The sequence below is a fragment of the Mauremys reevesii genome, linkage group 4 (genome assembly GCF_016161935.1).
Source record: "Mauremys reevesii isolate NIE-2019 linkage group 4, ASM1616193v1, whole genome shotgun sequence".
NCBI classification, from domain to species: Eukaryota; Metazoa; Chordata; order Testudines; family Geoemydidae; genus Mauremys; species Mauremys reevesii.
In genome coordinates this window covers 107,195,216-107,219,587 of record NC_052626.1, presented here as the reverse complement: position 1 = coordinate 107,219,587, position 24,372 = coordinate 107,195,216, and the positions used below count along the sequence as shown (strand labels likewise).

At 45.4% G+C, this 24,372-nt stretch overlaps 1 protein-coding gene across 1 annotated transcript in view; it reads left to right on the top strand.

The window, feature by feature from the left end:
• The first annotated feature begins 3,448 nt into the window (after window positions 1–3,448).
• CD81 (CD81 molecule) overlaps window positions 3,449–24,372 on the top strand; it is a 71,411-nt gene continuing 50,487 nt past the window's right edge. Inside the window, exon 1 of the mRNA XM_039536304.1 lies at window positions 3,449–3,807. Within this exon, the coding sequence (XP_039392238.1) occupies window positions 3,742–3,807 (66 nt within the window). The 5' untranslated portion in view covers window positions 3,449–3,741. The remainder of the gene's footprint in view (window positions 3,808–24,372) is intronic.

The following is a 24,372-nucleotide window of genomic DNA, read 5'->3' as shown; positions in this document are numbered from 1 at the left end:
CTGGCCTGGATTACAGAACCCCAGACCAGCAGCGGGATGAGCCGCTCAGCCCACTGTTGGTCTGAGGTCCCGGCCACCGGCCCCTTGCCAGCCAGGGTCCCAGCTGCCGGCCCTGCTCAGCCTGCTGCCAACCTGGATGGATGGAACCCAGCCGCCAGCAGGCTGAGCGGGGCCGGCAGCCGGGACCCTGGCTGGCAGGGGCTGGTGGACGGAACGGTTCTGTCTGCCGCCCGCGCTGCCGGTCTGGCACGCGAAACCTTTTACTGGCATGTGAAACCTTAAATTAAATGAAGACTTGGCACACCACTTCTCAAAGGTTGATGACCCCTGGTCTATATTCTCTCGGTCGCTGATGTGCTCCAAGTTGCAGCCTGTGTCCTCATGGCTCAGATTGGGCTCGGGGCAGTAGGACTCTGCCAGGAGTGGGCATTCCTGTCCAGCTGGGGCTGGAGGAGACGCAGCATGAGGAGGTGTTCCCCATCTTCCTTTGCCACCTAGACCTGGCCGCCCAGCCGGGCACAAGAGGATGTGGAAGGAGCCCATTACCGGTGGCAGTGAGAAGCCAGGGGCAGCAGCGAAGAAAACAAGCAGGAGAGGGAAAGGCAGTGGTTGCTGCTGTCTGCAGCTGCACACAACTGCTGATCCCTCCTTTGTCTTCTAGGCCTAGGATCCTTTAATGATTTAGTATCCCCTTTGACAGTAGGCTCAAGCGTAGGACAGGTAACCCCTTGCTAGCATGGATGGAGGCAGGCAGGGACCATCTCCAATTAATACCTCCCCTCGTTGTTCCCTTAAGCAGCCTTATCTCAGTCATAGTTTTGTTTCCTTTTTGCTTCCCGCAACCTCCTCCAGCACTCCTTCATTCCACACTAGAGCTGGTTGAAACTTGGAATTTCCAAGATGCAGGAAACTGTGATGTCTAGAAACAGTTTTTGTGCTGATTCAGAATGAAAACTTTGAATGGAGAAATGTTGTGTGGAATGGAAATTCCAAACATTTTTCACCCTCCACATTGATCAGGTGAGCCACTCATGATGTATTACTCCCCACGCCAGGCACTCTAACAGCAGACACACAGGGCAGAAGCCCCACTCGCTTAAATCCCACTCCATTTCCGGTGGCCCACAATATTCCCAATGGCCACTCAAGCTGCAGTTTCCTACAACACCCCAGTGGGAGCATAAGGCCTCCCCAAGCTTCCTAGTGTACAGGCCAGCCTTTCTTTTCCCTAGTGTGCCTGGCCCATTCAATGACCAGCGTATAGGGGGTGGGGCCATACCCTTCCTTCCCCATGGCGGAATGGGTTCCTCTGTGAGTGCATGGGGGGAGCATCCTTCAAGGGTATAGAAGCATTAAACTAGCCTGGGCAAAGACTGTAGTTTTGGTGGTAAGAAACATTAATTTGCTTCATACTTAAACACATCTGACTTTGCAGGCTGCACTAGTAGCCAGGGCCCAGACCTTCAGTGGACCTTACTCTTATTTATTTCAATGGGAGTTAGGCACCTAAATACCTTTGAGGTGCTGGGGCAAAGTGGATTGTAGTAATGGCCTGAGATAATTGTTCCACACCATGCATAGCCTTACAAATCTCTGGCTTTCTCAATAGAGTCACATCAGTGAACACAATTTTTGACATGGTACTTTTATTCACCCACAATAAAACGGACACCTGTGATTGGGAAGCTATTTATAGTATTGTTAACACTGGTGTTGGGCCACCTCCTGTTCCTCTCAGGTACATTCCCAGAAGCTGGAGTTGCTTGTCGCTATTATTCATTTATCTGATTCCAGTGTAAGCTTACAGGAAACCTGGATGTGTTGCACAACCAGCTGATTTAATCCAGAAAATATGATTCAGTTCACGGAGAACTGATTTCATCTGGTTGTAAGTGGATAGGGCCCTTGGATGGCTTTGACCCATCCTCAGTATAAGTATACAAGAAATATGCATTTGTTACCAACAAGCGGATACAATTCTTGTGTAATTCTGGATGCATTCACAGTGAACCAAACTGATTTCAGGCTAAACTTGTGGAAGGCTCTACATTGCAGTTCCAAAATACAGTGTCTGAAATGTTCATGAGGCAATATTTAATTCCAATAGAGGCAATAACAGAATACCAAACTAAGAATGCTGTTGGACTACACTGGACTATGATCAGGGGTGTGTGAGTTCAATTCCTGGCTTTGCTACAGACCCCGTATATGGGAAGAGGATAGTCACTCGATCACTCTGTACCTCAGTTCCCCATCTGTGAAACAGGGATAATATTGCCTTTCTACAGCTTGTCTAATTAAACTGTAAGCTCTTTGGAGCAAAGACTCTCTAGCCTAGGAATCAGTGGGAGATACGTGTCCAAATACTTTTGAGGATCTGGATCTCTCTTACTATGTGTATATAAAGTGCCTAGAACACTGGGACCTTGATCTTGGTTGGCACCTGTAGGTGCCACTTTAATAAATAATTATTCTGTCACCTTCACTTTGAGAATTACTATCTTCTCTACGTAGCCCCAATGGAATTCACAAACTTGTTTGCAGAGTAAGGTACTCCTCAACATGAGCAAGAGTGGTAGGATTAGCACCAGAGCAAGAAATACATTTTATTAGAGATGAGTAAGGGGGCAGAACTTGGTTTCGGACAAAATTTTATGAAATTTAAAAATATTTACGTTGCCTTTTTTTTCTGAATTTCCTGTGCTGAAAGGTCAAGTATAATTGAATTGCAAAAAAGCTTGATCTGAATTACAAACACAGCTGTAATGAATCTCTTCATTGGATGCATTAAGGCCCAGAATCCTGCAAAGGTTTATGCAAGTGCTTAACTTTACTCCCATGAGTAGTCACATTGCTTTCAATGGGATTATTCCCAACAGTATAGTTTAGCATGAATATTAACTGTTTGCAGCACCAGGGCCAAGGACAACGAGAGGCGGGGGAAGCTGGTACAAATTACCGGGGCCCAGCGGTCCGGAAGAGGGCCCACAGCCCAGTGTCAGCCTTGTTTAGCTGGTCCAACCTTGCTGGGGGGCCTGAAAAAAAATTTTCACCGGGGCCTGAACCTGCTCTCGGCGGCCCTGATTCAGAGCCTAATACAAATTATACAGATTAGATGAGGGATGAGGAAATTGTTTTTTCCAAATTAAAAACTGCCAGCTTTAACCTGCATCCAACCCTGTTATCCAAAATTGGCCCTCAAACTTCCAGTAGGCCCCCAGAAGAATCCCCAGGCATGTAGCTGCTCCGCTGTTGAATTCAATGGCCGCCATGTACACTTGATCCTTTAAAATAGCACTATATAGTTTCAGTAGTCACTTGTGGTTTGTGAACCTGGCCACAGAGCCATCAATCTCAACCGTTAACATCTGCGCAGTTGCTTGAGCGCTGTGTGTGCAGTACGACTGCTGCCTGTTTCTGTGGTAGGTCAGAAATGGTGTAAGAAGCAGTGGGAAGTTTGGACTGGCCGCCCCCAGGAGGCGGTAGCCTCCTCTGTAAAAATGGCCTGCTGCGGCTGAGTGGGAGGATCCTGGCTTAGCTACAGAGCCCGCGGGTGGGTGTCTGTAATTGAATGAGGGAGGAGACAGAGAAGCGAAGCAGCCTAGCACCTAGCCAGTCAGCGGAAATCCCAAAAGAAAACACAGAGGACTACCCTCTGCAATAGCTGCGGCTCCTTGTTCGCACGCGCTGATTTACCAGGCCACCTCTTGCAGGCAGCTCTGCCCACAGCAATCTGCAGCAATGGGCGTGGAAGGCTGCACCAAGTGCATCAAATACCTGCTTTTTGTCTTTAATTTTGTCTTTTGGGTGAGTGCGCTTTTCCCATTTCTCTCCCCACCCCTCCCGGTCTCGCGTGCGGATTTGCGCATCACGGAATGTGGGGTGGCTGCGTTCGCTTTTTCCGCCTCCCGGCTGCAGAGAGATTCCTCCCAAAACAATGCAGGCGGCTCAGAAGGGAGCGGAGGCTTTGCTTTCTCTCTGCACGAGGGGAGCAAAATCTCCTCCTCTGAAGAGCTGTGAGGGACGAGGGACCGGAGGAACGTTCGGGTTGGAATATGGGGGAGGTTTAGCCCAGAAAAAATGGTTGTTGCATTGCAAGAGCATACGGACCTGAGCAGTGAGCTTTCTGCAAGCCCCGGCTGTGAGCTGTTCTTACCCTGCTGGGGTAATTCTGAATTTGTTTGTCTTAAAAAAAAAAAAAAGCCCTATAAATCTGAAGTGGTTTTTAATTTGGTTTTTAAATCCTGAAGGATTTCGTGGATACAGGGTTAAAATGTACAGACGCTCGCCAAAGTTAATAAACCACCTGTAAACTGAATTGAAGAATGCTTGGGCGAGGTGGTGTGAGGATCTCTGTTTGTCTGCTGGGTTGAGAGGGTATGCTTGCGGGCACAGAGGCTGGTGCATAGTTATATAATAGCTGAGGTTTTAGCTCATGGTGGGCAGCTGTAAATAGGCATCTGTAGGCTGTGAAGTGTTTTCTGGGGTTCTAGGCAAGGGGAACTAGAGAATTACTAAAACATGTAAATCTTGTGGTTAGAGGCTGGAAACTAGAGTATAACGTATTCCCCCCCCCTTCTTTCTTTTTTTGAAAAGAAAAAAAACTTTTCTATACATACAGGTTTTTATCTTTGACATTAGTTTTGTTGCCAAATTTTCTAATATGTGCAGCGAAGCTGGCTCTGAAAACCGGGGTGCTGGAACAATTTGTGTAGTGGGGGTGCTGAGAGTCATTGAACCAAACTGTAAACCTTGTATATAATGGAAACCACTTCAAGCCAGGGGGTGCAGCAGCACTCCCCCCGCCCCGCTAGTTCCAGCATCTATGTCTGAAAAAAATAGTTAAAAATGAGGAGACATGTAAAACTGGATTTTTTTTTAAATGTTCATGTTGTTTATTATTTTGTCTAGTGCTCCTGCTTCTCCTGTTTTACAAATGGGGAATCTGGGTGGAGTTTGGGGGGAAATGTTAGGTTTCCCAGCCTTGGGATATGAATCAGAAACTCTGTGTTGCTGTTGGGTTAAGAAAGATGAGCTGATTGCTTGGAGAAGGAATGTATGTGGGGAGGAAGGGGGAGTTAAAATCTACTTGCTTAGTAGATGATCTAGACAAATGAGGATGCTTAAAAGATGGGCGATGTGCATAGTTTTTCACACTCCTCCCATCGTCTCAGACTCCCTCCCTGCTTGGAGAATTTTGCAGGGACCACACCCTGAACCTCAGAAAAGTCTTTGCCTGAGTTTCTGCAGCTCTGGATTTTAGATGAGATTTGGTGTTGATTGTTTTTTTAAGTAACATTCTGTAGAACTTGAACTTCCTGACAATACAACTTGAGCACTGTTGTTTCCATACCAGCTAAGAAGTAAATCTTTCCCTGTATGTAGCAAGAGAGTCTTCTAGCAGCTGCCTGCAATGAATAGTTAATCAGCTGTGTTAATTTAACAGTAGGTTGCATAGGCTAGCTTCCCCCTCTGTGTGTAATAAGGTCAGTGTGTTTGTCCCAGTTATGAGTCCCCCCAGGGTGAGTGGGGGGTTGTGGGTGAAGGGAAGTGCCCTTTGTTCGGTTTGGCTGCTTATTTCTCATGCCGTTTCCTCCCTGAGATGGAGCTGGTGTGGCCAGTTATCGTCATTGCTGGACATTTTAGGGGCCTACAGTGATGCTTCGGTGCTGGGTTGGCCGGGGCTGCCTCAGATGATATGTGGTTCTTACAGGTTTTTTTACAAACCAGAGTAGTAGTTGAACACCACTTCCCTGCCCTGCTTTGGTTAGAGTTAATATTTTGCTGGCAGTTGAGAATGCCCTAAGGCTACATCAGTCTTCACCCTACTTTTAAACTGAGTTGACAGCATGTATTTACACTGATCAGACACCAGATTAGCACCATTTCAGAGAGGTGGTTTTAGATGGGGTGGCAGGGAGGACTCTTCCATTTCCATGGAGTTCTAGGTCCTGGTCCCTGCTGATAGCTAGAAAGAGTAGTGCTAGTGACTGTGAAAGTGGAGTTCAGTGAGGGTGAAGTCTGATGAAGGGAATATTTTTGCAACACGCATTTCTTCTTGGATCTGAACGCATTGATGAAAGAGAATCTGTTTACATGAATGAACGCCCATCCCACCCCAGCTAGTGACAGATGATTATCTAAAGAATGTGCTCTTTACTAATTTGCTGGTGATATAAACAAGAAATGCTTCTTCAACCAATAGCTGATTCTGGTCCTGGGGATTTCTTACTTATTCTCTTTCCTGGGCTCTAATTCTCTCCTTACCTCACTGAACAGACAGGCCATGTCTACACTAGGAGTGCGTGGTTGGTATAGCTACACTGCCAAAGCACTCCTAATGTGCATGCTGCTATAGTGGAAAAGCTCTTATTTTTATCAGTATAGCTTATTCCACACACCCGCACTCCCCGCAGAAAACAAACTATGCCAGTAGAAGCACAGTTTTGCCGGTGTAACTGCATCGGTAGTAGGAGCTTCTGCTGGCATAACTAATTCTGTCAGGGATCATGCCGCTGACTGACGCTGACACCAGCAGAAGTCTGTAGTGTAGACGTGATCTCATTTTGCAATGGTGTGAGCTTCTCTAGCACCTTTCCTCAAGAGATCTCAAGCATGGATTGCTTAAACCTCACAACATCGGCTCTGGCCATGTAAGTATTAGGGCCATTTTACAGACAGGTAAAGTGACACTCAAGGGCACCCAGGGAGTTGGTCATCAATCTGGGAGGGGAACTCCAGACTCTTGGCTGCTTCAGCTGCTGGACCACCTGCCTGCCTTCTGTTATCCAGCCCCACATATTCAGTACTCCTGTCTGGTCACCTTGGGGTGTTCTTGATTCCAGTTTAGAATAAGTTCAATCGCAACCACCCTTGCTGAACTGCCCTTTCTCCAGTGTGATGATATCTCTCTATGAAAACATGACCAGAACTGAGGACAGTGGGCCGGGTTCATCCCTGGTGTAAATTCATGTTTAAAGAATGAGCTCCGCACAATATTTCTACCGTTTTTGTTACCACCTCCTCTCTCAAAATAACAAACAGATGGTAGAAAACAGTAGCATCTCCATCTAAGTCCCTTATTTTGGGGTCACTGCACTTTCCTTCTCTTTGTTCCTTTCCAGTTATCTAGTTCATCCAGGAGCTTTTTTCTTTCCTTTTGTCCTAGTTTCCTGATTATTTTTTTTTTGAGTGGGGGGAGTGGTTCTTTGTGGCGACACTAGGATCTAGCAGGAAGGATATATGGAAGCTATACACACACACACACACAGTTGCAGAACAAGCCTGCCTGTTCACATCCACCCCTGTCTCCCTTGTAGGAAATGACTGTTTTCCTATCTGTTGGAATGTTGCTTTGTCTCAGAGGCAAGTGCACTCTCCTTTCTCTCTTTTCCCATTCAGTGTTCTGCTCTTGCCACCTCCTTTGCTTGGAAGCATTTTTGTATTTGATGATAACTCAAGGAAAATGTCCTTAATGAAGAGATCCTTTCCAGCGTCGATCAGGAGAGGGACAGAGCCCCCCTATGCCTCACTCTCTCTCCCACAGAGCTACTGTGTTATTTTTACACTAGGAGGAGGAGGAGGTCAAGGACTAGTGGAGCTGGAGTTGTGCTGTAAGGTCACTAGCAGGGCCATCTAATAGAGGCATTTTGTACCTACTTTTAAAAGCCATGACCCACATTTTCAGAAGTGACCAATGGATTTTTTTGTTTTTGGGTGTTTAGCTTGAGAGATCCTGGTTGCTCCTGAAAACATAGGCAGTGACTAAAAAGGAGGAAGACTGCTTAAGAGAAGGAATAGGAAGCTATCCTGTTTGTTCCATGAATAATGGAATATTCATACTATCCAAGGTGGGCATGAAGGGTAGTGATCTCCATCCGAAATATGGGATAGAACACTCCTGTGTGTAAAGAGGCAGAGCAAACTGACCTGCACAAGTGTCCGCAACATGCAGTGGCGATTCTTCTGGCTGACTTGAGGAGTGGCGTGAAGGGCTCAAAGGCTCCCTGGTAATTCTTTCGTGGAACGATGACAGCGACAGCATGGGAGCCTCATAAGGGGCAGAAGCTTTATCATATGAGCTGTTTCTAACCCAGTGCAGATGATAGACTACTTTGGGACTGCTATGTGTCCATCCATCTCTGCCAACCCTGTTCCAGCTCAGGCCTAAGATTTGAGTACCACACCTGCCCATCATTCTGAAGGTTTTGGCGGGCATCTTTCCATGGCTAGCCAGTTGGGGCTGGGATCAGCACATCAGCCATGTCCGACTCCACTAGTGACCCTTGTAACCAAGCAGTTTTGTCCCAGATGACACTTGCTTAGAGGCTCAAAAGCTGGGAGGCCTCTTAGGGTGTCTCTACTCAGCCAGGAAAATACCCCTGTGGGAGCAAGTCTCAGAGGTCCCATCAATTGACACAGGCTGATGGGGCTAAAAGTAGCCAGGTAGATGTTCAGGCTTGGGCTGGGCTCTGAGACCTGGGAAGGGTCAGGTCACAGAGCCTGGGCTCCTGCTTGAGCCTAAACATCTACCTGGCTACTTTTAGCTCATGGCCTGCATTAACTGACTGAGACTCGCTGCCATGGGTGGGTGGATTTTTGATATATTTTCCTTTATAGACATACCTTTAGTCACTCCCCCCTAAGGGTATCTTGTAGATTCCATAGCTGTGTTTTATTGGAACACTCAGGCTTGATGCTATGAGATTAGTGGGAAATCTTTAATTACCAATTGAAATTTGAGCCTAGGCATGGTAAGGTGTCTTTACATTTGTATTTGAAGTTCTGCCACTCAGTCTAAGTCACTACCCCCTCAAGGGTGTCCGTGAACACAGGGCTAGATTTTCAAATAACTTTAGAACCTACAATTGGGTCCAGATTATCAGAAGTGCTCAGCACCCAACATGCTGTGTTCTCTTGAAAATCCAGCTCCAGCCGTGGGTGTGGAACCCTTGAAAATCTAGCTCATAACGTACTGAAGTTTTTAGGATCTGTTAAGCTGTGGGAGGCACCAGGTCTGACACCAGACTAGCTTGTTAGTATGCAGAGCTGCTCGGTTCTCGCCCTTCCCTAGCTCCCTCGACTCACTTGCTTATCTGCACTGAATCCAGGTCAGGAGGAGTTGGCACAAAAGTGTGAGGGAGAACAAAAAGTTTGGCAGAACTCTTTCTGCCAAACATGCACTTTCTTCGCATGTTAAAAAGAAGCTTTTTCTGAGGCTTAACAAGAAGAAAGGAAGCGGTTTACGCTTTAACTTCGTACACCAAACAAGTGGGAAAACCTCTATCTTCCTACCCCACCCCTTAATGTTTGTTCAGCTGCAGTGTAAATAAATGACAACCTTCTTGCCCCCCAGCCACCAGTACATTTTGGAGTCTGTGTTGAGGAAGTGGATGGAGAGACCTTCCTTTTCTGCCAACTTACTGGAGAGTCCCATACCAAAAATGTCATCTCTTCATCATCTTTTTTCTTATTTTAGGTCCTTTAGCTCAAGACCTCATGTAGAAGTTGCCAGACCAGCTAGTTGTCTGGTAAGGTAGGCTAACAGGTTTGGCATAGTGCAAGTCTTCCTAATTATGATGGTTGGGTACTATAATCTATAGTCCTAGTTTATATATGCATTGTTTATGCCATGTACACACTGTCAAATGGCTATACATCATTTACAGTTTATAACAAGGTGGGTGAGAGTCTCTCTTTTTGGACCAACAGAAGTTGGTCAAGCTCTGTGGATGAACATTTTTTACAAAATGACCGTTCTATATCTGACCTCTCAGTTCTCATCCTCAAAGGAAACCTGACCAACACCTTCAAAAGAGGAGTTTAAATTCACGATTCTTCTAGACACCAAAAATCATCGACTCAGTAGAGACACTAGTTGTGTGTCTCATTACAACAATCCACTAACTCTCCTTTGTCCTATAACTACAGAGGTGTTACTTGTCCGTTTTGACTCGTTTCTTGCAACATTATTAAGCATAAGGAGTTGACACATCTGTTCCACCTTGCGTGTTTCATATCCTGGGACCAACATGGCTACCACAACACTGAAAGCATTTGTAGTTCACAGGTATCATACATGGGCTTTCTTATGGGGATACATGTTTTGGAAGGGATAAAAGTGTCAGCATATTCAGTTCTCACTATGCTTCACAAAGGATTTTAGAATCTGCAGCTGCTTTTCTTTTTTTTTTAAAAAACAGAACTTTAAACCCCTCAAACTCTTGGTGTGAGATATGAGCGCTCTCACCAGCTGATGTTTGCATGTGCTGGTTTTTCTGGCAACATGGTAAGTGCTCCTTACATCTCAGTAGTTTCAGACAGATTCAGCCCTGACAAAAGCGAGGGTAGTGCCACTGAAGTTGATAGAATTGCATCTGCTCTTGTAAGGGCTGAATTTTGACAGGAATCTTTTCTCAGTGGTGGTCTCCTCAATTGGATTGACTTGTATTGTTGCAGCTACAGATGAAACCAAGCCAGAAACTTGAATGAACTGACTAAATGTTGAAGCACAGGACTTGGAATTGGGAGTTCAGGGTTCTGTTCTTAGCTTTGCTACAGTCTTTCTGTGTAACCATGGGAAGTCGCCTGACCTCTGCCTCCATTTCACTACAGGAAAGTCATAAAGCGCTTTGAGATCCTCTGAAGACAGGTATTCCAGAAGTGCAAAGAAATGTCTGGGCATCAAAAGAGAGTGATATTGGCTACGATTAGATTGTGCCTTATTAGGTCATTAAGTGCCAGACTGTCAAATGCTCAGCACTTGGAGTTGGGGCAGGAGTTTCCAAAGCACTCTGCACGTGCGTCTCTGACACTAATGGCCAGGTCTGCAGTGGAGCTCAGCTCCTGATGTTCTGAGCTCTTCTGAAAACCTGTCTCTGAAATGTGAAAGTACACAGTTGGTAATGCTAATTCCAATAGGCTTTTTGGGAAAAAAAAAAAAACTCCACTACCTCATATCTCAAGATGGGGAGTTACTGGTATCAGGTTTACTGAACTGATCTTTCAGTTTTACTTGTAGATATGGCAGTTTTAGTTTTTTTTTTTTTGTTTTTTTGTTTTTTTTAAATAACAGCCCAGTCATAGCTTGTTTGGCTATGCACTTAATTGAAGATTGAGTCATTCCCCCTCCTCCTTCCCCCTCACAATCTCATTTCTTGAATCTTGAGCAGGCAATCAGATTTCAGCTTCTGTGCTAACTGAGCTGAATTGAAAGCAGCTCCAAACACTGGACCGGACTTTGTGCTGCCTTCATCCAGAACTGGATTGGCCCACACCAAGAAGTGTCCCTGGAGAGACTATAGGAAGCCAGATAGCTTCGTTTAAAATATAATTAAACATAACGAAAAAGAAATTGACTTGCTCTGAAAACGATCAACCAACTTAGTATCTAATGCAACCTATGGCAGCCTTCCAGATCTAGAGCACACACTGACTGCATTACTAGGGAAGTGTCTAATTAGAAGGCATAACAGAGTTCCCTTTTAATTCCATTTTCTGTGCAGCAGATAGCTATTTTCTCTTGCCTGTGGTGGGTATATATGGTATGGTTAGCGGTAGAGGAAAGCATGGTGAATGTATTATATGAAAGATCATTTCTCTGTCTTGGGTTAGTGGCACTCTAGATTCTTGTCTCTAATAGCTTAGGGGATTTTTTTGTCTTGTTTTGTTTCCTTGAATGCTTCTGGACTTTCCTCCTTCCTTTGGTCATTTCCCCTTCACAGATGTGGCTCAGGTTCCTTATTTATTCCTGTTTTAGGAGACTCGGAGTAAAATGAGAAACCACCTGGCATGGAAAGGATCTAGTTTAAAACAAACAAAGTGAAGTGAGGTAAACCTCCCAAAGCAAGTTGCCTGTCTACCCTCATGCCCTTCCTTTCAAACATGAGACATGGACCCTGGCAGTCAAGTAAAGCGGAAGAAGAGCTGGTTTAAAAGGCAGAGGAATACTATTTTATTTGTGTGCTGATGGCATACAGTGGTGGTGTAGCACTATTGGTCCCAGAATGTTAGAGAAGGAGGGTGAGGTAATTTCTTGACCTGAAGAAGAGCTCTGTGTAAGCTCCGGAGTCTCTCTCTCACTAGCAGAAGTTGATCCAGTTAAAGGGATTATCTCACTCTCCTTTTCTCTCTGTGGACATAATTGTTCCCCGAGGCTTCAGTGGGAGTAGTCTTGCTCTCATTCAGAAAAGCACATGCTGAGATTTTTTTTTTTTCCTCAAAGCAGTCTAGGAGATGTAGATGTATGATTACCCCTCAGATTATTGAGAGTTGTCTCTCTTAACCCTTTAGGATTTTTTTTAAATCTCAGCTGTAAATCCCCAAGGAATTTACAGTAGAAACATGCTCTAAAAGATGCTCTGGTATTTAAGTGCAGAGGGGGCTATATTTCATAGTCAGTTGGGTTCATTAGCGAGCCCTGTGTGTTTCTATTCTTGTCATGGTGGCATCAGTTACAGTTAGGACAGCTTTGGGGCCTTGTGATTTTGACATGACACTTTATACCTTCCTGTGTAACAGTGCTTATGGCTATGTCTACACTGGCATTTGAATGACAACCTTTCTTTCAGAGGTGTTAACACCCCTCCCTCCCAAAAAAGATAAGTTTTGTCGTGACAAGTGCTAGTGTGAACAGCGCGTTGTCGGCAGAAGCGCTCTCCTGCCGACAACGCAAATACCACTCATTGGGGATGGAAGTTTTTTGTTAGCAGGAGAGCCAACAAATGGCACCTACACAGCCTGACTTTTAGCGGCACGGCTGTAGCGACACAGCCATGTCACTAAAAGCTGTGTAGTGTAGAGAAGCCCTGTTTCAACTTCTAAACCATGTTATGGAAACAAAGTTAAAATTGCTTTAATGTGGTCTGCATCTGTATGACTTTTTGAAATGGCTCTGTAGATAATGCACAACAGCTCGAAATCTGCTCAGGTTGCAGTGTTGTGCATGCACCTGTTGGAAACAGTTTGGTTTATATTGGTTTAGTTGCAGTATTGAAGGCCGCTTTACAGGATTTTCAGAGGGGATGTGTATGTGTCCGTCTCCCTGAGAAATTCCACAGTACACCTGGTATTAAAGGTAATACAAAGGGTTGGCGTGATCAGATGCCAATAGCTGTAGGTATGTATATTTGAACAATTATACATTCATACTTGCCTATGTATTTAAATGTGCAGTCATTTAATGCTCATTTTTGAGGGGAGGGTGGGGGAGGGAAATCCCCATAGCAGATTGTCAGTATAAACAACTGAAACCAAAACCCAGTTCCCAGTACCCCAAAGTTTGGTGTTTGCATCCTGAATTCGGTTTCTGGGGCCTGTCTCTAGTGAACGTGGTCACAATAGGGAATGTCGTTTAGTGGCTGGAAGAGGAGAATGGATCTCTGTTTCTGCCTCTGGCACTGAATCATTGTGAATCAAAGGAAGTCATGTGACCTTCATACCTAAAATTATCGTTCTGAAACACTTACCTTCCTCAGTGTTAAGATTGGTATAATAATCTGTAAAGAGACTTGACCCTGTGATGAAAGGTGCTATATAAGTGCCAAGTATGTTGTGTGTGTTGTTTAAAAGTAACCGCAATTATATGGCCCTAGTTAAATACAGTTAAATGAAATTTTAAAGCAGTCTCTGAGAATACTCATCACTGTTTCCATTATCTGTCCTGTCTTTGTTTCAGTGATAGGTCTAAATTATATTGATACTTCCCTGCAAAGCAGGTGTGAGACCTAGGGAATGCAGCTCCCATTTGAATGAATGGGAGAATAAGGGACTTCCATAGGATTTGCCAAGGTCCATCTAGTCCAGGTCCTGTCTCAAAAGAGTGGCCAACAGCAGATGCATCAGAGGAAGGTGTAAGAGTTTTTTGCAATAGGCAGATGTGGGATAATCTCTCCCCCTACCCCCATGCTCGGTCTTATCCCGGTTTTTAATAGTTGGGGTTTAAGCCAAACTCTGAAGTATGAGGTTGACTATCCCTATATATTACGCTATATATTATGTTTTCCTTTTAAACTGTTTTCCAATGAGGTGGCCTTGTTAGCACTACAAAAGTAATTTTCCCTCTCTTGATATTCACCTCTTATCAACTGTTCTGAATAGGCCACTTCCACCTTAATTGAATTGGCCTCAGTTAGCACTGACCCTCCACCCCCCCCCCCCCACTTGGTAAGGCAACTCCCATCTTTTCATGTGCTGTGATTGATATACATATATACTGCTTACTGTATTTTTCACACCATGCATCTGATGAAGTAGGTTTTAGCCCACAAAAGTTTATGCCCAAATAAACTTGTTAGTTTCTAAGGTGCCACAAGGACTCCTGGTGGTTTTTGCTGATGCAGACTAACATGGCTACCACTCTGAAACCTGTCATTCAGTCACTGTTATGGTTTGCTGGCATTTCCTCTCTGGTACATCTCTCAGAGCATTGTCCTTTCATTTCCATTGCCAGATTCCTTTACCCAGGAGATATTTATAGGCCAATCCCACTCTTTAAACCTGGGAGTGGCCAGCCTTGTGCACGTCTTGCTGTGGTTTAAAATTTCAAACTGCTCAGCTGAGAGTGACTTCCTTCCCTCTGAACAGTATCTATGGTGGGGGCGGGGGGAGAACTTGATGTAGCACCTCCAAAGGACAAGAATAGGGATCCATTCACTGTTTTTTGCCCTGGAAGGATCCACGTAATGCCCAACATGGAGTAAGCATTAAGAGAGCTACTTGGAGAAGGAGACTGTACAAAAGAGATCAGTCTTGCAGCCTAGGACAGTAATAATCTAGGAACACAATAGGCAAGTATGAAAAACATGCATTCTCTCAGTGCACCAAAAAAAAATAAAAAATCATGATGCTTCATCATAGGTATCTGAGAACAAATTATGGAGTTCCTGTAGTCATGTGATGTGTGCTAATATTTATTTAGCACCTTTCTGCAGAAGCCCTCAGATCCCTATACAAAAATGGTATTAACCTCCAAACTCCCTTGTGAGGCAGGTAAGAATTCTCCATTCTCATTTACATGTGGATAAAGTGTGGCACTGCGAGGCGGTATGGTGTAAAGCATTTGCCCATGTCCTCCAAGCAAGTCTGTGGCAGAGCTAGGACTCTTGGCTTTGTCCTTCAATCTTAAAACCCTCTGCATTCCCTCTGTTTTCCACTCTGGGTGCCACTTAGATGGAACGCTGCATGGATTGTTGAAGGTTGGCTTTCTGCAGCTCAGCCTGCATCAGTTGCCCGGAATAGTGTGTTGATCCAGGGGCAGTGGCTGGATTCTCTTGGCAAATGCTGTGTAGTCCAAAGATCAACCCAAATCTGTTCCTTTCTGGCTGTATTATGTTGGGTTTTTGTGACACTGTTCCTCTGTATTCACCTCTGGCACCGTATGTGGTAATATTGTGTGTACAAGATATGCCTTGTGAGGTGTCAATCAAACTGAGTTTTCAGATGTTATTGTCCTGGTAAAATGTGTGGCAACGTTCAGGGCCGGCTCCAGGGGTTTTACTGTCCCAAACTGCCTCCCCTCCCCCCCCCCCCCCCCAAAAAAAAAGTCGCGATCCCGATCGGCGGCAATTCAGTGGGAGGTTCTTCGCTCCATGTGGGAGCGAGGGACCCTCCACCGAATTGCCTCCAAATACCTGGACGTGCCGCCCCTCTCCAGAGTGGCCGCCCCAAGCACCTGCTTGCTAAGCTGGTGCCTGGAGCCAGCCCTGGCAACGTTGTATGTAAAGTTAAAAGTTTTAATTGCAGGGTGTTGTTTAGGCTATGTCTACACTTCACTTTCATCGGTAAAACCTTTGTCAGTCAAGGGTGTGAAAAGAACACCTCCTTGACCGACACAAGTTTTACTGACGAAAAGCGCCGGTGCGAACAGCGCTTTGTTGGTGAGAGACGCTCTCCTGCCAACAAAGCTACCACTCCTCGGTGGTGGTGGTGGTTATTTTGTCGGCTACACAGCTTACCTTGCAGCGGCACGGCTGTAGTGGTATGACTGTAGTGGGACGGCTGTGCCGCTGTAAGGTGCACAGTGTAGATATAGCCTAAAACATGTTCCAAGTCTGGGAAGTGACCAAAGCAGTTCCTCAGAGACAAAGGGCAAGCTGATGCCTCAGCCAGGTGTAAACAAGATCAATGGGCCATCGCCTGCTAGCGAGTAGCCACTGAGCAGGAAAAGGGGCATGGGCAGACAACCTACCTTTTAGCAAAGAGACGGCATGGGCTTCCCGTCCACACAGTCCGCCTGTCACCATGCTCCCAGCTGGAAATACTTCTCAGAAGGACTATGTGAAAAGAAGAGGCAGTCACCCCATGTACCCCTTCTCCTCCCCTTCTGTCCATTGATTCACTGCACAAGAAGGAATGAAGGAAGCAGCCATTACACAGAAGAAGGGGTCCTAGCCTAAGGAGTTTGGCCAGTAAGACTGTTGAGGACATGTGGTGAGAGAAACTTTGCTTTGAATGTAACTGTGTTAAGTTAGGCACTTTATTTTCTTGTAGCCATTTTTGGCTTTTTATGCCTTTTTACCTATATTCACTTAAAATCTTGTTTTAGTGTTTTATCTAAAGCAGTGTGTTTGGGGAAATTCCATTTGAGATAACAAGATTTGTGCTTATAATTTCTATTAATAAAATGACAGACTTTGTATGAGCTTGTATGGCCCAGGAGAGGATTGAAGTATGAGATGTACGTTTCTGGGCAAAGTCTGGGAGTGTGCTAGGGTCTCCCCGCAGTGTAATTTGGGCTCGTAAACACCTAAGTGTGACTGGCAGGTTACAAGTGCACACAGATACAGCTGGGAGTGACTTAAGTGCTGGAGGCTGTTTGTGAGCAGTCCAGGAGTGGAGGCGGCAACAGCAAAGCCGTGTAAAGGGCACCTCAGGTTAGAGGGCTGGGTTGACTCAGCCAGTGGTGAGCTCCAGCCGGTTCTCACCGGTTCACACGAACCGGTTGTTAAATTTAGAAGCCTTTTTAGAACCGGTTGTTCCAGGACAACCCGTTCTAAAAAGTTTTTAAATTTAACAAAGGCTCAGGCAGCTGTCCACCCGGCCCCCAACCCCAGCTCACCTCCCCCTCTTCCCCTGAACGCTCTGCCCTCCTTCTCCTCCCCTTCCCCTGCTTCCCACGAATCAAATGTTTGCGGGAAGCCTGAAACAAGGAGCAGGCAGGTAAGCCGGGCAGGGGGGGACGGCGCGCGTGGCCCAGTCCGGCTCCACCTGAGCGGCTCCCCCTGACCCCGGCCGAGAGCCCCAGCCCGGTCCCGGCCAAGCACCCCTGGCTCGGGCTGGTCCCGGCCGAGCAGCTCCGACCCGGCCCAGCTCAGGCCCCGCGGCGCCGGCCGAGCGGCTCCAGCCCGGCCCAGCCCGGGAGTCGGGCTCGCGGCGCCGGCCCCAGGCAGTGTGGTAAGGGGGCAGGGAGGGGTGTTCGGTGGGTTGTGGGGGTGGATAGGGTCAGGGCGGTCAGAGGGCAGGGAACAGGGGATTGAATGGGGGCAAGGGTCCCGGGGGGCAGTCAGGAAGGAGCAGGGGTTGGATGAGGTGGTGGGGGCAGTCAGGGCAGACGGGGTGGTTGGATGGGGCAGGAGTCCTGGGGGCCCATCAAGAATGAGAGGAGGGGTTGGATGGTGCTGCAAGGGGCAGTCAGGGGACGGGGGGAGGGGGATGGGTCAGGGGTCCCGGGGGTATGTGTCAAGGAACATGGGGGGTTGGATGGGGCATGACCCCCCCGGGGGGGGCACAACCACCTCATGAGGTGAGGAGGAGGGAACCTGTTGTTAATATTTTGGCAGCTCATCACTGGACGCAGCTACTCGTTAGTCTAAATCAATGGTGGGCAACCTGCAGCCCACAGGCCGCACGTAGCCCATCAGGGTAATCTGTTGGCGGGCCACGAGACAGTTCGTTTACATTAACTGTCTGGAAGCATGGCTGCCTGCAGCTCCCAGTCGATGCGGTTTGCTGTTCCTGGCCAATAGGAGCCGCAGGAAGCGGCATCCAGCAGGTTGCCCACTACTGGTCTGTCTAAATGGTTTTCAACCTTCTTTTTTTGGTGGTTCTCTAAAAAATGTTGGATGCAGATGTGGACCCCTTTGGAAATCCAACCTGTGGTCCACGGACCCCTGCCATAGAAGTCATGGATTGAAAACTGACTGAACAGAATTTAACTATTAATGTTTCATGTGCTCAGCACGGTATTTGACATAGCATGAGAAAGGGTGCTAAACCTTGGTCATCTAATGACAACACTTCTGGGTTTTGGCCTGTAGGTGGGGGTATTCCATACTTTTGATCAGAAAAACGGAATGCCTTTTCTGGGATCTGAAACTTTATTTTCATAGTCACCTTTCATGGACCCCTTAAACATTGTCTGCAGACCCCCAGAGTTGAAAAACTGCTTGTCTAGGTGTACCCTGGGTATGTCATATGCCAATATTCTGATTAATAATAATAATGGGCCAGTTCTGCAGCTGGTATAAATCAGCATAGCTCCATAGACTTCAAATCTATGATGTCTGGCCCAGTGTGTCTAGAATCTGTATCAAATAATTTCAGATGTGCATTCTTTCCCATCACAAGCAGAAAAGTATTTAATGCACTACTTAGTTTCTTCCTTTGGGTTTTTTGCCAATATTATTAGTGTCTTGTTTTGTTATTCAGTGTGCGTAAATAGAGATTTGTTTTGGTGCCAAAGCATTCAACATATTAATGCTCAATAACTATATTGTGGTCTAAGATCTCTTCCCATTCATTCTTTACTGGGAGACTTCAGTCCTGCTTTTGGTTTTTGTTTTATCTGTTTTAAAGATCCTGTTGTTTCTGCCGTATTTTAATATACAAATGGTGTACTCTCATTTTTTAAATCTTTCTGCTTTTAAATTGTAGATATTCTCTGTATTTGATTCCTGGTAAATTGCATTTGCCTTTCTATATGGTTCAGTGTGGATAAATCACTTTTCTCATGGGATAAGCATAGATTAAATTTGAACAGTCTATACAGTATTGAAAATAAAACTGTCATGCATGTAACAATCTTGGGGTTAATTAAATAACAAACCAGTGAATGAGTAAGGAATAAAACAAACTGGAGAGCTTCTATAGTGAGTTGCTGTATGCATCCAGGTGATGTGCTCTGACGGCAGGGGTTGGGAACATCTCCAAATTCCATTGTTCATAATACTGTCCTGTATGAGGGAGTCTCTCTAAATTATAATCTTCTACAAACATCTCTCTACAATACTCAACAGTGCTTGGCTTATCCTAAAGTATTATAAAGCCCACAGCTATGTGTCCATGTCCTAGCTTTTAAATGGCTTCTGTGGTTTACCGTATATGTTTGTTTACCCATAGAGGCTACATGTGGGTGCACCTGCATGGAGATCATTGCAGAATCAAGGCCTTCCTTAACTCCCTCCACTGTTTTATGTTTATCTTGGGAGTAGTGCTTTCTCAATGTGTACATGAGGGAGGTACTTTGTACTGTGATAAGCAGACAGCTATCAACTGATAGGCCCAATAATGTAGTTCAATATCTGGTTGTGGTGTCTGGTGCTTGTGTGTTAGCATTAATGGAGATGGCTTAATATGATGGGAGTATTATCACTTGGGGGGTGGGGGGAGACTTTTTCAAAGGCACAAATGCAGGTTTGGGTGTCCAGTTCATGACTTTGAAATTGATGTATCCTAATACTCCAACTAGAATGGTCCTGGTGACATGAATACTCCCTTCTGCATGTGCACTGGCTATGCCAGGAGGCTCTTTATTTTCTGTCTGGGTTCTCAGAGCTTAAAATACAGACTCTTCTTTGCTTAGGAGAAATCTGATGGCTCTGGTTGCACCCTGAGAGTGCTAAGCATGCACCCTCTGAAATCATGATCACTTGCAAATCTTGGCCAGAAATTTCATCTAATCTCTAGTGCATCTAGCTTGTGTGGTTTTTTGTTACTTGTCATTTCTTAAACCACCCTCTACTCATTCTTGGCACAGGCATCTTCCCTGGTGCTGTGACATTTCATTGATGGTCCACTGAAATAGCAGTAGAAGGTTGTGATCCACCTGTTCTTTAAAGCAAGCAGATCCACAGGCTTGATGTGCCTGCCTGGGATGTAAAGGAGCTGATGAAAGTAGCTGACCCAGAAAATGGACCTTGGTGTCCATCAGATCTCATGATGGAGAGTGTCCACTATGGAAAAAAAACTCCGTTTCTGCCCATGAAGCACTTGTAAATCCCTATAGTGGGAATCTTGCGCGGTTGTTGGCCCACACTAGTCTTAAGTTACCAGTCTAGTACACAAGGTAATAAGTAGCTAGTTTATTCCCTTCACTCCCACCATATTTACTTTTCACAGTGATTCTTGAGCTGCTCACTGGGCCTTTAACGTGTGTGTGGTGTGTGGTGTGTCAAAGAGCATAACTGAAGGTCTGATCCTGAGAGGTGCCAGATCACTTCAACTGAGGTTAAATGCAGGGGAAGTAGTGGTGGTGGTCATCATGTTAAAATATATCTCACAGTAAGAGGGTGTTTTATCGTTCTCACCTGATTCTTTCTCTGCTATGAGGTGAATGGACTTCAACTCTCTGGCAAGTGCAGATGTCAGTAGGGGAACATCTTTTCCTGGAAGACATTTGCCCTGTCAGAGTTTGAGCCTCAGGGTGGGGAATTCACTACCTCATTTCAAGTGTGATCTTAAGGGCCCTGTTAATTGCTTGTCCTCAGAAGAAATGTCGCTGGGCAACTTCTGCATTTTTGTTGACCTATACAGCCCATGTAAACTGGGTGAATCTTGGATGGGTCACTGAAACAGTCAGTTAACAGCAACCCTTCAGCAGGGTGAACATATCCAGTCCAGGTCCTATCAATGGTCTGTGGCTGTTGCTGTCTGACTAGCTATTCCAGAATGATGATGGGGAATCTGCTTAGTCTAACTGCCCAGGGTCATCCATAATAACTCTTGCAATTTTGCATGCAGCTTGAGTCTCAGCTAGGGTAACCAGACAGCAAATGTGAAAAATCGGGACAGGGATGGGGGATGGGAGGTTATAGGAGCCTATATAAGAAAAAGACCCCAAAATTGGGACTGTCCCTATAAAACTGGGACATCTGGTCACCCTAGTCTCAGCTGGTGTGAGCCTTAATGGTAGACGTCCCCATAGGACACTTGAAGTGTCCTATCTCCCAGGGGTATGTGTCTGGGCGTAATTGAATGAGTAACTCTCATCTTTACAGCATATGGACCAAGTCTCTCTAATGAGCAGAACTGGGACGTTACCTTCAAACCCCCACCCCCAGGAATCTATCTCTGACATATCCACATACCCCCAGCCATCTACTTGGATTGCATGAAACAGGCCAAAGAACACAGTAAACCCTTTTTTTTTTTTTTTTTTTTTTAATAATTGGATCATAGCTGATTTGTGGTCACCTCACCAGGCAATTCTTATCTCTTCAATTCCCACTGAAGCAGCTGGCACTTAGCTGATTTTTATCCAAAATAGCTTTTGGTTCCTGCTTCCACATATCTGTGTACTTGCCAGGATATGCATCATGTATTTGTCTGCATCCCTCCCTTCCTCGATTTAGCAGCAGGATGTCTCATTTGCAAGTGACATACAAGTCAGTCATCACTGTAACTAGTGAGCTGCAGTGTATCTTTTGCTCTTCCCCTCTGCAAAAAAGGCAAAGGTGCCAGCAAAGTTTTACAATACTGTATTTTTAGAAACACTCCTCCGTTTCCTGTGGATGAGATCAGCCCTTGCTCAGAGAACTAACTTTCTCCGGCAGTGCCTCACATTAGCTCTTCTTACACAAAGGCCTTGTCTATACTTCAGGGACTATACTGGCATTGTAGACTTCCTACATTGGGAGAAAGATTGTTTCCATTGCTGTAGAAAAACCACCATTCCAAGTGACAGTGAGCTAGGTCAGTGGAACCATTTTTCCGTCCACCAGCCAAATAAATTTAGGATGACTTTAATTGTAGACTAGGCCACAGACTAAAGCGTTGAAAGGGCTGCATTCCATCCTTATTTTGTGGTGAATGTATTGGGCACCACCAGTAGCTAAATAAAAGGACTCTCTTCAGATAAGCATCAGGAGCTTCCCTGCCAGGACACTTTGAAGCTGCCTCCCTCCTGTCATGTGCTTGTGCACATGGTTTTGTAGTTGTCATCCGAGGGCATGGCAACCGTGACAATCTCTCCCTGCCAAGGGCAGCAATGTCATTGAACTGTAATTTCCTGATTTCAGGACTCTGCACCCTGGAGTGCATGAGATTGCCCACCAGCAAGCATTGGGATACTGTAATAGCTTATCAACCATGTTTACACTGTGTCTGAAACATGATAGCCACAAACGTGTCTAAAGAGGATTGCTGCTGGCAGGGTTCTAACATGGCTTCCCTAACCAGTGTGGATGGGGATTTCAGTTTCTAGAGGCACTGTTTTCTAACATGGTTGTCAACCTACTTTGAGCCTAGTTCATAGTGTTCAGAAAGAAAAGCCTGCAACTTCAATACTGCCCTACCACTGCAAACACCACGGCAGCTCCATTGATGCTAGAGAAATGGTGGGGGAAACTGAAAATTCTGAACAGCACAGAGCATAGGACGATAATCTCTTACCTAGTTTGACTCTGTCTGGGAGTGGTAATCTCTGTCCATGTTGGCCAGGGAAACCATATTAGCAATAGTCATGTATGAACGTTGTTGTTGCTGGCACTAGACAGAGCCTCTGGGGTATGGTAAGTGAGCAGTGGGCCCCAGAGATGGAGCCCACTGAACAAAGATGAGAATAACCAACACCACAGAGGTTTCTGAAGGCGCTAGGCAGTTCCTTTTGGAGGGAGAAACAGGGAGTTCTTATCTAAATCTAAGAAAAGGTTTGGGTATAATTTTTTTTCAAGAGGAGCCCCTGGTTTTGAGTGGCTACTCTTAATTTGTGGAACAGGACAAAGACCCAAGTTCAGGCCATTGTCTTTTCCTCCTTCCTCATCTACCCTTTGCTTTCCCTCTTTCACACACCCCCTTCCCCCCCACAATATATCTGTGGAAATCATCTTGACCAATTGGCTTCGGTCTTCTGGGGAGTTCTGGAGCTAAAGGATGTTGGAAAAATTGGAGAGAGCTCAGGGAAGAGCTGTTACAATGCCTTAAATGAGGGATTTTGAGGAGCTCAAAGTGCAGAGATTATTGAAAAGAAGGGTGAGATGACTCGATCCATCTAGCCATATTAATTTAATTTTAAATGAAGCTTCTTAAACATTTTGAAAACCTTTTTTACTTACAGCAATAGTTTAGTTATATATTATCAGAGTTATAGAAAGAGACCTAAAAACGTTAAAATGTATGACTGGCACACAAAACCTTAAATCAGAGTGAATAAATGAAGACTCTGCACACCACTTCTGAAAGGTTGCCGAACCCTGCTCTATCACATCTTGATTCAATGACTCCAGGTGTCTTTGTAAAAGATGTGCTGCGGCTCAACCGCCAGCTGTTGGACACAATGCAGGGATCACTGCTATGCAGGAAGACAGGCTAGATTGTCATTATCCCTTCTGGCTTGAAAAATCTATGGAAAACACTTGTCTTGATCTCCTGTATACTGGCATTCAGTGTGGTAACAGGCAAACTGTAGTTAAAATTAGAATCGTTCTGAACTAACATGAGTTCCTCGTACCAAATCATAACTGAGCCTCTTGTGTAGGCTGGGGAAAGGCATAGTTGGGGCACATTTTCTAGGGTCAGCCACATCCTTGTCCTGGCTAGCCCAACACTAATTATGTAATGGAGATGGAGGTGGGGGGAAGCGGGCGCAGCAGTGTAGAATGGAGTGTTGTAAAGTAGACTGGATTTCCCTCTGAATTTATAAAAGGGCGAGTGTAGGGAAGGGTAACTTTGAAAACTGTTTGGCTCCTAGTGGGGAAAGCTCAAGGTTATTTAAGTAACAATAGAAATAATTGTACTTTAAAATAGGGAAAGAAAACTGAATACAACAACAAATCATTCTGTGAACTCTTGTTCTAATTTTGAACAGTCATTCAGTTCAATTATGTCCTCGACTAGTTTGCAAACATTTGTGCATATGACCTGGAGTCATCACATGGTGCTATTACAAATAGCTTTTACAAGTTGTGCTCAACTGAATATATAGGCAGTTGGATCTAGGAGGAAACCAAGCACCAGCTTTGTACAACTCATAATTTCTATTAGCATTTTTATTTGTATTACAGTAGTGCCTGGAGGCCTCAGCTGAGATCAGGTCCCCTTAATGCTAGGTGCTGTGAATACACATAGTAAGAGACAATCCCTGCCTGTAGAGCTTGCAGTTGAAACAGAATAGACAAAAGGTGGGAGGGAAAACAGATGCACAGAGAAGTGAAGTTTGTG